At 40.3% G+C, this 13,600-nt stretch overlaps 1 protein-coding gene across 3 annotated transcripts in view; it reads left to right on the top strand.

Annotated features, from left to right (window-relative positions):
- Positions 1–13,600, top strand: part of MYO5A (myosin VA) — a 148,964-nt gene that overhangs the window by 61,410 nt on the left and 73,954 nt on the right. For all 3 annotated transcript variants that reach the window (XM_018576070.1, XM_018576067.1, XM_018576069.1), the window contains exon 5: positions 3,398–3,554. In XM_018576070.1, coding sequence (XP_018431572.1) covers positions 3,398–3,554 — 157 coding nt within the window. The remainder of the gene's footprint in view (positions 1–3,397; positions 3,555–13,600) is intronic.

Raw genomic sequence — 13,600 nt, 5'->3', positions numbered from 1 at the left:
ACTTCCCCTTAGCTTGACAGTGAGTTGAGCCTGATGGGAAAACGAGAGGCTAGTTCCCCATCAGGTCCGTCTTGTGATTCACAACGGATGACAAAGGGAAGATTCCATAGCCACTAGTGGGCTGTCAATTGGCTATGGAATCTGCCCACTACTGTCCATAGTTAATCACAAGGAGGGCACATCTGATAGAGGCTAGTTCCCTAAGCATCACCGATCAAGCTTCGTTCAGACAGTAGACAGTGTTCAGTCCCATGTCATCGGTTGCTATGATGGTGCCCGATACACAATGTCACTGGTTGCTAGGAGTCTGTTGGCTACACAGTCGACAGCTTCATAGCAACCAGTGACACTGTGTAGCCCAAAAGGCTCCTAGCACTATGACAGGTAGGAGGTGGCACATAATAAGATATACAGTACCTACACTGCTTTCCTGTAGAACTATCTGCTCAATGGTACAACAATGTTTACAACTTTATTTCTTAGAGGATAGCTAACTCATATTTATATTCCTAAAAACTGAAAGGAGAAGGGGCTCATGTTGATCAGATCAGATGTTCCCTGACTCAGTCCCTCCAGTTCAAAGCCTATTAATGATTGGCACCATCTTCATATTCAAGACAAAGTCCATTAAAAATCATTTTCCAAAAATAGTAACATGGAGGGAGGAGTCCTGAAATGTTGCCACTATTTTATTTTTATGCAGCATTGTCCTACATCTTTTTTTATTTTTGTATTTATTTTTAATTAAAATATTTATTAGGGATGCACTGATACCAAGTACCGTACTCGGTACAAGTACAGATACTTTTCGAGCTCCAGGACTAGACTAGAGAAAAATTCAAAAGTTAGGAGGCAGCTGTCATTTGTAAGGAGCACACAGAGCTTCTGGGATTTGTACATCTCTGTATTAATGTATGATTTGTTTTTATAAATATAAATAAAGGGATGCACCAATACCAGTTTTGCGAGTACTGGTACTTGCCCAAGTACTCACAGATACCAGAACTGATAAATTTTTGTTTATTGTCATGTGACAGTTTTTCTAAAACAATACAGAGTAATGATTTCAGGACAGTGGTGGAGTGCCAGAGCCAGATCCCAGCTGCAACTGCTGCAACCCTGGTAGTTCTCATGAACATGCCAAGTATCTGCACTGGTACTCGAAAAGTATTGGTGCTTCCCTAGTTTTAATATAGATATGATGCTAACTACTGATGCATATAAATAATGAAAAATAAAAAGTTTAGTCAGTCAACCCTGGTCATGTCAATGAACCAGTCTCAGCATAAAATGTAGAAGAACTTGGCTTATAAATTTTCCTCTTGAAAAGTTTATTCTCAAACTCAGTGACAAGTTCAGCAAACATACTGTATGTGTTATATCCTTGCTAGTTTGCTGCCAGACCTCTTTAGCTGCACCCTTGGGCCTGTCTTATTTTTTGTATGAACACATCTCTGGTTTGTTTTGTTTCACCCCTGCTAGTGATTCAGCATATGTTCTGCTTTGCTTTGTAAATATTGCAAATCTGGAGTCTATAAAACACAATAGACAGCCTCTCTCACTCATTTTTTTCCCTTCTACTAAGCAACAAAAAATGTACAGTACCATAGGTATGTGACTTTACCTGTCTGATGAATGGTTTAACCATTTAACTAAATATTACTATGCAATGAAAGGCAAAAGCTAGTAAATTTATATAACATGTCCAGGGGCAGTATATGCAGGAAGATTATACACTCACCGGCCACTTTATTAGGTACACCTTGCTAGTACCGGGTTGGACCCCCCTTTTGCCTTCAGAGCTGCCTTAATTCTTCGTGGCATAGATTCAACAAGGTGTTGGAAACATTCCTTACAGATTTTGGTCCACATTGACATGATAGCATCACACAGTTGCTGCAGATTTGTCGGCTGCACATCCATGATGCGAATCTCCCATTCCACCACATCCTAAAGGTTCCCCTCTGAGATCTGGTGACTGTGGAGGCCATTGGAGTACAGTGAACTCATTGTCATGTTCAAGAAATCAGTTTGAGATGATGTGAGCTTTGTGACTTGGTGCATTATCCTGCGGGATGGACATGGTCAGCAACAATACTCGGGTAGGCCGTGGTGTTTAAACGATGCTCAATTGGTACTAAGGGGTCCAAAGTGTGCCGAGAAAATATCCCTCACACCATTACACCACCTCCACCAGCCTGAACTGTTGATACAAAGCAGGATGGATCCATGATTTCATGTTCATGTTTATGCCAAATTCTGACCCTATCATCTGAATGTTGCGGCTGAAATCGAGACTCATCAGACCAAGCAATTAAGGGTAAGTATTGCTACAGATTTACTTCACTTTATAGAATGAGCATTACTTATTACAAGCTTTATGATGCATATTGTGAAGGGCAGGTAATTACTAATCTAATAAAATATATTGTAACATAAATTATAGAGCATGTCTATTTATCCAAATACACGTCAACACATTTATTCCACAACGTAGGGAACACATGTCAAAAATCAGTTCAATTCGCAATCTAGGAAGTTGTGTATAATTAAAGTGACACTAAGCTCAGGAGATAAATCTTAAAATGCATTCAAGTACCCGATTAAGAAAAGTGTAGCTTATTTATGTATTACCCGGATGTAGATCTTCAAATCATCTCTGAATTGGCGCTGACACTGTCCTTCCTTGTGGAGGGTGACTACTTTTGTTCCCCCTGGTCCCTGTGTGTGTTGTAAAGTAGCCACCGCTCCAAGCTTGCTCCTGTGATAGACTATAACTTCAATACAAATTGGTAAACTAAAGGGGAGATTGTAGTCCATCACAAGAGCGATCTCGGAGTGAGGGTGGCTACGTGTGTTCCCCATGGTCCCTATGTGTGTTGCAAAGTAGCCCCCCTCCAGAAGGAAGGATAGTGTCAGCACCAATTCAGCGATGATTTGAGCATCTACAGCTGAGTGATACACAAATAAGCTACATTTTTGTTAATAGTTAAGTCACCTGAATGGATTTTTAAGATTTAACTCCTGAGTTTAGTGTCTTTTTAAGTCCCATAATGGTAAGATAGGGGTGTTTGCAATTTTGTTCATAAGCGTTTAAAAGGTGCAGAAGAATGCGACTTTGCAGATGTGTTGCAAGGCTTCTTGGCTTCTGAAAGTCCCTTCAGTCCATGTTCAAAGTCATATTCCTCTTCAGTTGTTGAAAGCTTGTAATCAGCTGCAGGAGATTAGCGACAGTTATCAGTCATTAATTACCATATAATCAAAGTGGTCCTTATAGCAAAGTGCTAAAAGCTATGGCAGTATATGAACACATTAGTCATAGATGTTTCAGTATGGGTATTTTGTGTGTATTAAAGATATAACACAAAGCATTTGATTTCTTTACATTGTGATATAGGGATGAGAGGAACCAGTCCATCATCGTGAGTGGGGAATCCGGTGCAGGGAAGACTGTTTCTGCTAAGTATGCCATGAGATACTTTGCCACAGTCAGTGGCTCTGAGAGTGAAGCAAACATTGAAGAGAAAGTGTTGGCTTCTAACCCAATTATGGAGGTAAGTGTGACTAGCAGCAATAGGAGTAACCATTGTATACCCCCCACAGGACCTTTTTTATCTCTATTCAGCATATGAATTGCATTAGTGATCAACTTGTACATATGGCAGTCACCTCTGGTCAAGCAGGAATTGTATTCTCGAGAAACATTTGCGCTTCCATGATAGCTGATTGCCTAGCTGTAATATTGTCTGTCCATCTTATTCATTATTCTCAGATGTCTTCTGCTTATTCTTTAACTTTTCAGTGTGCATATCTTCAAGCTATTACTCATTAATAAAAGTTTGACTAATGTATGCAGCAGAATTAGCTCCATGCTGTCTTCATTCATTAAGCTCACCATGAAAATATCACTGCACACAACTGTGAATGTTAATAAGAAACCAGCTTGCTCTCTGTGTGGATTGATAATTGCTCTTTTCACATTAACTGGTTTTGGTTTACAGGGCTTTAGTTAATTTATACATTTCTTAGTTAAGAAAAGGAAAATTTAGGCAACTGGTGGTTTTTTTGTATTAGCATTCATGTATGTTTTGGTCTGCATTTATTTTTTACAAATATTTTGTGTTTTGAAAAAAATAGTTTACATCAAATATTTGCGAATCTGCTAATATTGCAAATCTAATCATAAAAATAATTATACTACAGATATACTTAACACACAACATATTCACCTTTTACTTTTCTTTCATGCTCCTTTGAGGCAAAATATAATTATAAGTAAGATGGCGTTACCTTTACAAGAACACTTTGCCTTTAGGCTGAATGCTGGAAGATTTCAACATTTCTGATGTACTAGATGGTGCTTATCCTTACTGAAATTCATGCTTCTAAAAAACTTTACTCAAATCTTTTTCAGACGTGAGATGACACCTACAAAGATTATGTTGCAGTCTGAGGATTATGTACAACTGGTGCATGCTAGTTAGAAAACCAGCATTTTAGTGGGCTTGATAATGACCAGAAAGCCATGTGTGGCTAAGTAGGAGTGTGCACATCATCATTTTTCATTAAAAGATTACTGTACTTTTCAAGCACTTTAGCTCTTTCCATTTCTAACCTCTTACCCCTGATTTTAATGCATTACAAGAACTCTCATCACAGCTGGTCATAGTCACTGTTTGATTACTCACTTTGAACTATTCTGCAGTTTGCCCTGTAACTGCAGACAAGGACTGATAGCAAGTTTGTTCCATATAAATACTATTTGATTCATTGTCCTCCGTGTGAAGAGCCATAAATTATGATTAATATGCTGCAGTGCAGCCATGTAATCCATGAAGATCACAAACTGCTAGAAGCAGGCATGCTGTGCACATATTTTTCTAATTCCTGCCCATCTTCCCATGCCATGTGATTCTTGATTATGGAAAGAAGAATGTGCATCTAGAGGCATCCCTGACACCTTCCTTGTTCTCAGCTCTGAAGGGAAGCACATGTTCTCCAATATGGTAACTAACCATATTAAGGGGCTGCCTGCTTCTAGCAGTTTTTAATCTTCAATGATGAAATTAGTGCAGTACAGTACAGAAGTGACCAGTTATTGCTCCCGGCATTGTAGACATTGAATCAAAGGTGTTTAGAGCTGATGTTTTGCTTGCTCTCACTCTGTCTGCATCTGCAATACAGATGTTGTCAAGCTGACTGTAAACAAATGGGTGTTTATACTGTCTAAGGTCTGTATTGACAGCAATCACAGGGAAGATAATTCAGAGGTAAGAGGTTATTTTTGCAAAGATGCTGGTATATTTAGATATACACAGTCACTCTGTACAAGATTCTGACTTTTACTATGCTTTGCAATATACTCTGCTCTTTGCATTGCTTTAGTTTCTAGGCCTAGTATCAGTCCACATCTATACACGCGACCAGGCTGCTAAGCTTGATGGAATAACAATATCAGAATATTGGGCTATATGTCATCTTAACACCAATGTGAGGCCCATATACGTTATTATAGAATGTGTTTGGACAATTGCAGCCGGCAGGATTTCATATCTGCTTATAAATGTACCACCTTATTTTTTTTTCTTAATCTTTTCACATATCACACTTGCCAGACTACCATTCCAGGTGTGAATGAGAGAATTTGTAGCTTGGAAGGAAAACACTGAATGAGTTCTTCTGTGCAGAACATTTTTCTTAAGAGGGAGGGCATTGCAACATGTTAAAAAAAAATAGTCATATGACAGAATTCCCAGGAGTGAAAGTCAGACCAGATCCGTAAGGGCTCAAGTACTATAAATGCATCTAAAACAAGTCTTGTACTTGTCTTCTAACACACAGGCCAATTAAGACATTCCTGGAAAAGTCATGACTGTTGTGAATGGCCAGACAACTACATAGTTTAAAGAGTCTCTGACTATTTATAATGTTGTATATTTATTGTAGTCTTGTTGGATAATAACCAATTCAAAAAAATTTACTTGATGAGTATGAGCTTCATCAAATTGCCCCCAAATACTAAAAACTAAATTCACTTTTCTTCTTCAAAATTATAAATTAAAAAACCCGACCCATGATTGTAAGATTTTAATTGACTTGCATGTCCCTTTTTACTCTCTGGAAACCTGGAAGGCTCAATATGTAAATATGGAAGATGGAGATTGAAGGAGCTGTAGCATGCCTAAGGGATTGGTTTTGAAACAAAGACTCTGGGGGGAAAAGCCCCACTGCAAGGGTTAACACTTTTTTTTTGCTGGATTTCTTCTTTGCAGCACATCTCCACATTTAAAAAAAAAAACAACAACTCCCTGCACCCACCTCCAACACCTGTTTTTTTTTTTTACAAAATGTCCTTATGCTTATCTTAAATGCAGCAGTCTACTGGCCTGTGATGTCTCATCTCATGATATTTCCTATTCTGCTCCAGGTTGGCATTGGGGGTGTCTTAAATAATGCAATGAGCAGTGCTGAATTGTCAGTGGCACTCCCTGTACTATTGTACTGTGAGCCTAGGCTGACGTGGTAATGCATTTCATCCATGACAGCCTGGGCTCACAAGAAGTGGTTTGAATAATGCTAATTGTCATTCACCCTGGAAGAGGGCCATTGGCAGTGTGAACTTCCTGAAGGGAACAGGAGAACAGGTGAGTATTGCAGCATAAGCGGCATATTGTATTTTTAAGGCTTTAAGGCTTATAGTCATATGAACTATAACTCAATGTTAACCGGAGTTATGCTTTAACTTATGTAAGTTCCATTGTTTGATGAGTTCACATGTTTACTTTTTAACCCAATTGAACCCTCAGTTTAAAGCAGCTAAATACATCCCGCATGCACCAAAATGAAAGTTGTGCAAAGTCTTAGCTTGTTTTCTTTAGAAAGTAGTCTGTTCACTGCAGCAGCTGCAGAGTTGGGACCCTTTCCCTCTTTGAGGAAGTGGTGATCTCCTTTGCAGTGGTCCGGCATATTCCCTGCTAAGCCAGAGCTCTCCAATAAGCAAAGAGAGTGAACGTTGCTGATTGCCAAGCTTTAGCTTGCTCAGTTGCATTTTGGACCTCTGTAAAGGTGCCCATACACTGTACGATTATCGTACGAGAATCGCGGAAAACCCAACGATCGTACGATAATCGCAAAGTGTATGGAAGGCGTGCGACCGTTTCTACTGTGCGGTCGCACGTCTTCCGTCAAACAAGCAGGCTGGAAAACCCGCCGAGAATCTACGATTCTTAGCGGGTTAGTGGCCTGCTTGTTCGACAACTGCCGAACGGGCCGGTGTGCGCACGCGCACACTGCCCGTTCAGCATTGCAGTCATCGGAAGCCCGCCCCTCAGGGGGGCGGGCTTGCGATGATCGCAAGTACGATCTCTCTGTCCAAGATGGGCAGATCGTACGTTTTTTTAAATTACTTTACAACCCTCGCAAGACAGAAGTCTTGCGAGGGTTGTAAAGTGTATGGCCACCTTTATGGTGCCATTGCTTCCCCACATAAAACAAGGAGTCCACTCTATAGATTCTGGCAGTGGACATGCTTTTCTACTTGGGCTATAGCGGATTTAGAAAGAAAATGAACTGTAAGTCATTGAACACCTTTTTGTTTTTATGCATCTGGAATGTTTTTAGCTGATTTAAACTGAGGGTGTAATTGGGCTTTAACGTGTAAGTAGATATAAAGATGCCATCTAATCCAGATAGATATTTATTAAAGATATAAATGTATTCCTTGCATATTACCTTTTATCTGTCTTGGTGCTAGCTTCCTGTAATCTCTACACATCAGCATTCAGATAGGAAGGAAGAGGGGTAGTGTTGGAAGCAAATCAGGCTTTGCACAGTGCTGTGGCTATAACAAATGGAGCTTTCTGATTGGAGCAAAAAACACAGACATTACCTCATCATTGAAAATTCAATTGTTCTACTTTGTATTACACAAAGATGACACAGAGCTGTATGCAGAGTAATGTGAAATTAATGCGCGTAATGTAAGACAAGTGAAAGGGCCCTTTATCGCAGAAACAGGATATTTTGTGCAATCCATAGGCGTCGATTAAATAAAATGCTACATAGCTCTTGTAATGTAGGGCCCATAGATTTGCATTATGTGAGGACGCCGAGGGACAGTCCACAAGCCAGAGCGGAGGGGAGAGAGGGGGAGTGCGGAATGCTGGTGAAGTGGGGATCAGGTGAGTAAAAGTCTTCTTCACCATACCCCTAGACAAAAGCGAGCAGTTAAAACATACAGTGCAGGGGTAGCCCAACTGCCAGGGGAGTTTTTGTTGTTGTTGTTGTTTTACCCTGAGATAGGCTTTAAGAAGAACTCCAGGTTTTATTTTTCCAAATGAACCCTTGCAGTCAATTTTATAGGGGTGTTTTGGCGATGGTGTTACATCATTTGTTACAATAAAGACTTAATTTGTACATAAAATACCCTGATGTATTTTGTCTCTAAGTAACTTGATTCTTCTCAGGTTGTTTTTTAGCCTTGCACTGCAAAGGATAAGTGCTTGTTTTGGTCTAGAATTGAGAATATATACACTTACCTGATACTTGCTTCTGTGGCAGTCAGCGCTCACCCCCCCCTTACTCCGGCTGTGTCCCTCGGCAGCCTCATGTCTAATGGACCTGCATTAACTGTGATGACGTCACAGTTATTTAGACTGCCAGAGCCCGGGGGAGAAGAGTCTTCGGGGACTAGTCTAGCAGGCAAGCGGTACTGAGGATCAGGCAAGGTATATGTTCATTTTCGAGCCTAGAACAAAATGAGCACTTAACCCTTGCAGTGCAGGGTAAGCCCCACTGCAAGGGTTAATTAGTTAGGGCCAGTCTATCAGGTTAGATATACACTATATTGCCAAAAGTATTGGGATGCCTGCCTTTAGTTGCACATGAACTTTAATGGCATCCCAGTCTTAGTCCATAGGGTTCAATATTGAGTTGGCCTACCCTTTGCCGCTATAACAGCTTCAACTCTTCTGGGAAGGCGTCCACAAGGTTTAGGAGTGTGTCTATGGGAATGTTTGACCATTCTTCCAGAAGCGCATTTGTGAGGTCAGGTACTGATGTTGGACGAGAAGGCCTGGCTCGCAGTCTCTGCTCTAATTCATACCACAGGTGTTCTATCGGGGTGGGGTCAGGACTCTGTACAGACCAGTCAAGTTCCTCCATCCCAAACTCGCTCATCCATGCATTTATGGACCTTCCTTTGTGCACTGGTGCGCAGTCATGTTGGAACAGGAAGGGGCCATCCCCAAACTGTTCCCATAAAGTTGGGAGCATGAAATTGTCCAAAATGTCTTGGTATGCTGATGCCTTGAGAGTTCCCTTCACTGGAACTAAGGGGCCAAGCCCAACCCGTGAAAAACAACCCCACACCATAATCCCCCCTCCACCAAACTTTACACTTCGCACAATGCAGTCAGGCAAGTATCGTTCTCCTGGCAACCGCCAAACCCAGACACGTCCATCGGATTGCAAGACAGAGAAGCGCGATTCGTCACTCCAGAGAACACATCTCCACTTCTCTAGAGTCCAGTGGCGGCGTGCTTTACACCACTGTATCCGACGCTTTGCATTGCACCTGTTGATGTAAGGCTTGGATGCAGCTGCTCGACCATGGAAGCCCATTCCATGAAGCTCTCTACGCACTGTTGTTGTGCCAATCTGAAGGCCACACGAGGTTTGGGGGTCTGTAGCTATTGACTCTGTAGACAGTTGGCGACTTCTGCGCACTGTGCGCTTCGGCATGCGCTGACCCCGCTCTGTCATTTTACGTGGCCTACCACTTCGTGGCTGAGTTGCTGTTGTTCCCAGTTGCTTCCACTTTGTTATAATACCACTAACAGTTGACCGTGGAATATTTAGTAGCAAGGAAATAAGATAAAAAAATAGGATAAATGAAAAATCAAATATGTCAGTCCAATTGGTGCGTAACAAAGTGAATTCACTCTAACGTGTATGTGCATCTTCCATCAAAACTTTCCACTTCACTCGATGATAACTAAGGACTTTCTTCAGATTTTCTTAACCACCCAAACTTTCATGTAGATACAAGATAATCAGTATGTTACATCCTCCGTTATTCTATTAACAAAATGAACACTCACCAGAAAGTCCTGAACATATATTCCAATGGTCAAACTGCGCTTGTGGTGAGTGTGAGAATATTCCTCTTTTGCTCCTTTACTCTCGAGTACATCGACTATGATCTCAAGATCTCCATATCCTCCTCAGCTGCTTCAGAACTTAGTCCTGCATACTCCCCAAAATCTTCTCACACAGGTGAGTGATCCACCCAAGCGAGATAACGGACAATAGTGTAATAATGCCAGGTAAAATGTATTAAAAACAAGTAATTTACATAAAAGCACGGCATGATCTGCACATCAAAAGATCAATCGATTCCTCATAACGTCAGATCACAAAATGCCTTCAGCACGTCTCCACCCCTGCTTCATGTTTTGTCAGTATGACTTTTTCAAGGAGGGTGAGTTATGGGATAGTTTTGATGGAAGATACACATAAACTTTATTAGAGTGAATTAACTTTGTTATGCACCAATTGGACGGACATATTTCATTCTTCGTTTATCTTATTTTTATACATGTTGGATATTTATTATATTTGCATTACGGTTTTGATAACATTTATCACTGAACAATTTACCAGCGCAGGGTATTTTTACATATATATCTTTTGACACTTTGTTAGCACTGCAGCGGTACCACAACCATTTTAGGTTAAGTTATACGACCATAGCGCAGATTATTTGATATATTGATATAGTCTATCAAGTTAGAATTGATTGCTAATTTGGTATAATCTGGTGAGCGATTTGTCTGCATATAAGAACTCCACTTTGGGAAGGAATAGATATTGAAATACTGAAACCCTCTTTTTAAGTGTTTATGTGCTACTTTTAGCTTGTGATGTTTGTACACAATCCTGTCACATGGCAGACCTCAGGAAGTGGGAGAACACAACCTACTTTCCTGCAGATGCTGCATAAGAAAATTATGTATTTTTATAGCTGATCCTACATGCAGGCCAGGCATCATGTGAATAGATATGCCATTATCCTGTCTTGAGTCTATAAAAAAGGAGGACACTGCCTATTATTATACTACAATTCCCTGGGTAAATAATGCACTTAGTGTTCAGCGTATCTCTTAATTACATTTTATGTGATGTTGGCAGCTGGATCTTCCTTTTATTTTTTGTGCTGTGCTGTTATTCAGCTACTGATTACTGTCAAAGCAACCAGTAGTATGTGTGACTTCCTTTTCACATATACGCTGGTTTTATACACAAAAAGCAACTTGTCATTAATATGAAGTGACAATTATATATTAGGTGTATCTTAATCGTTTAAATATATGCTTGAGATAAGCTGTGACAGTATCTTGCAATTAAATTGATGGTTGAAAGGAGAGACATACTTTCACCTCCAGTGGGCTCTAGGAATTTTAAGGTCATTTTACTGGGAAGCAGATAAAAGGGCAGGAGTCACATTCACTAGATCAGCATATAAACCAATTAGATCAATTTGGGTGTTTAAAAGGTTAATAAATTCTTTGTTGGCAGTGACCATGAAAGAAAGTGAAATAAATTCTAGCCAAGCATTAAAATGTGTAAATGAGGCACAGATGTATATTCCTTTATATTGATAAGTCTATAATATAGCTAAAACATTGGGTGATAAAGGTAAAGTGACACTAAACGTAGGAGTTCAAACTTAAAAATACATTCAAGTACCTGAACTAGTAACAAAAATGTATGTTATTTGTGTATCACTCAGCTGTAGATCCTCAAATCATCTCTGAATTGGTGCTGTCACTGTCCTTCCTTATGGTGGGTGACTACCTTTGTTTCCCATGGCCCCTGTGTGTGTTATAAAGTAGTCAGCGCTCCAAGCTCTCATGTGATGGACTACAATCTCTCAATACAAAGTTGTAAACTAAACATGAGATTGTAGTCCATCACGGGAGTGACCTTGGAGTGATGACTACAGTTACAACAGGAAGGACAGAAGGAAGGATGAATTCAGAGATGATTTGAGGAGCTACAGCTGAGTGATACACAAATAAGAGACATTTTTGTTAAAAGTTAGAGCTGAATGCATTTTTTAGATTTAACTCCTGAGTTTACTGTCACTTTAACATAAAACTGCATGGGTTTTTTTTTAACCGCTCAGTTACCTGATTAAATGTTGAGGCCAGGCACCTCATTTGCAACACTGGGTACAGTGAATTAAACATTTGGGCTACAGAGCGCTTCAAAACCTTCTTTGTATTTAATGTCTGGTGATTCTATTCTAAATCCCATGAGAGATCTAAATATTCAAAGTGATGACATCTCCTCCACCAGTCCAATGAAGCTGAGAAGACCTCACGTCTTGTATTGTAATGTTTGAAGACACGCTAGGCATGGTATAGCAAGCCTGAATTCTGCCCCTTAGCATTATGCTGAAAGGGACAGACACTGAAGCATACATTGATATGGTAGTTTCTGTTGTGATGAGCATTACTAGAACTAGGGTCTTCACCTCTGATGTAGCTTATGTGATCCTAGTAGAATTTGTAAATGTACAGTAATAAACACTATCTACTTTGCTCAGTTGTATGCCTGTTCTCAGATGTATTGCTTGCTGTGAAACAGTTATAGAAGTGGAAATGGACACCAAAGAAATTAGGCGATTGGTATCCCTTATTCAAGATTTTGCCTGCCCTGTAATTGGATATTGTATGTAGTGAGAACAGTCCTAACTTAAAGCAGAACCTAGGGGGAAAACGTTATTAACCCTTGCCGTGGCTACCCTAGCACTGCTCATTTTTGGTCTAGGTTAAAAAATTAAAAAGTTACGCTTATCCGTTGCTTGGAGCTGACTTGCTCTTAGACCAGCCCCTTCCGCCTCCGTTCAGTGGTTTAAGGTCCCATGAGTCATCACGTTCTATAAATGGTTTATAGGGCGCGAGGACGCCAAAGAACATACCATCGCTGCAGCGGAGGCGGGTGGCAGGGACCAGCCTAAGAGCAAGCAAGCTCTCAAAGCAAATTTTTCCCTGGAGTTCTGCTTTTAAGTGTATGTCTGGGAAAAAAATAATATACATTTTCGCTGTAATACATGCTCCATGTGTTTTGGCTCTTTAACATAAAGGAGGGGGTTTTCTGTAGTCCAGCAGGGGAGAACACCAGCAACGCTGACAATACTGCATAGGATTTTATTGCATAAAAGTCAATGAGGGGAATTTAGCAAAACTGGAACGGACAGCCCATGGAAACCAATCCGCTTCTCTCTTCAGGTTGTTCAGTTAGGAAAGGTGGGTGCTGATTGGTTGCCATGCACAGCTGCTCCAGATTTTGTCTGCTCCTGTTTTGATAAATTCCCCCCCAATGTGTTTTATCTCCTTAAAGAAAGTTAGAATCTCACTGGATTTCTGGAAGTATTTTTCTATACTTGCTTGGTTTTTAGAGATGCAAAACATGGGGGAATGTGTGTATTGTAGTGATGCACTGAATATGTTATGTGTTTAAATTGCTCAGACCTTATAAGACTGGCTTGTGTTTTGCACCACTGTGAATGGATGTTGGAGAATCCTAACTATTG

This window comes from Nanorana parkeri, unplaced genomic scaffold (genome assembly GCF_000935625.1).
Source record: "Nanorana parkeri isolate BGI_ZX_2015 unplaced genomic scaffold, ASM93562v1 scaffold55, whole genome shotgun sequence".
Taxonomy (NCBI): domain Eukaryota; kingdom Metazoa; phylum Chordata; class Amphibia; order Anura; family Dicroglossidae; genus Nanorana; species Nanorana parkeri.
Note: the sequence above shows the minus strand (reverse complement) of the source record. Positions and strands in the feature narration are given on the sequence as shown.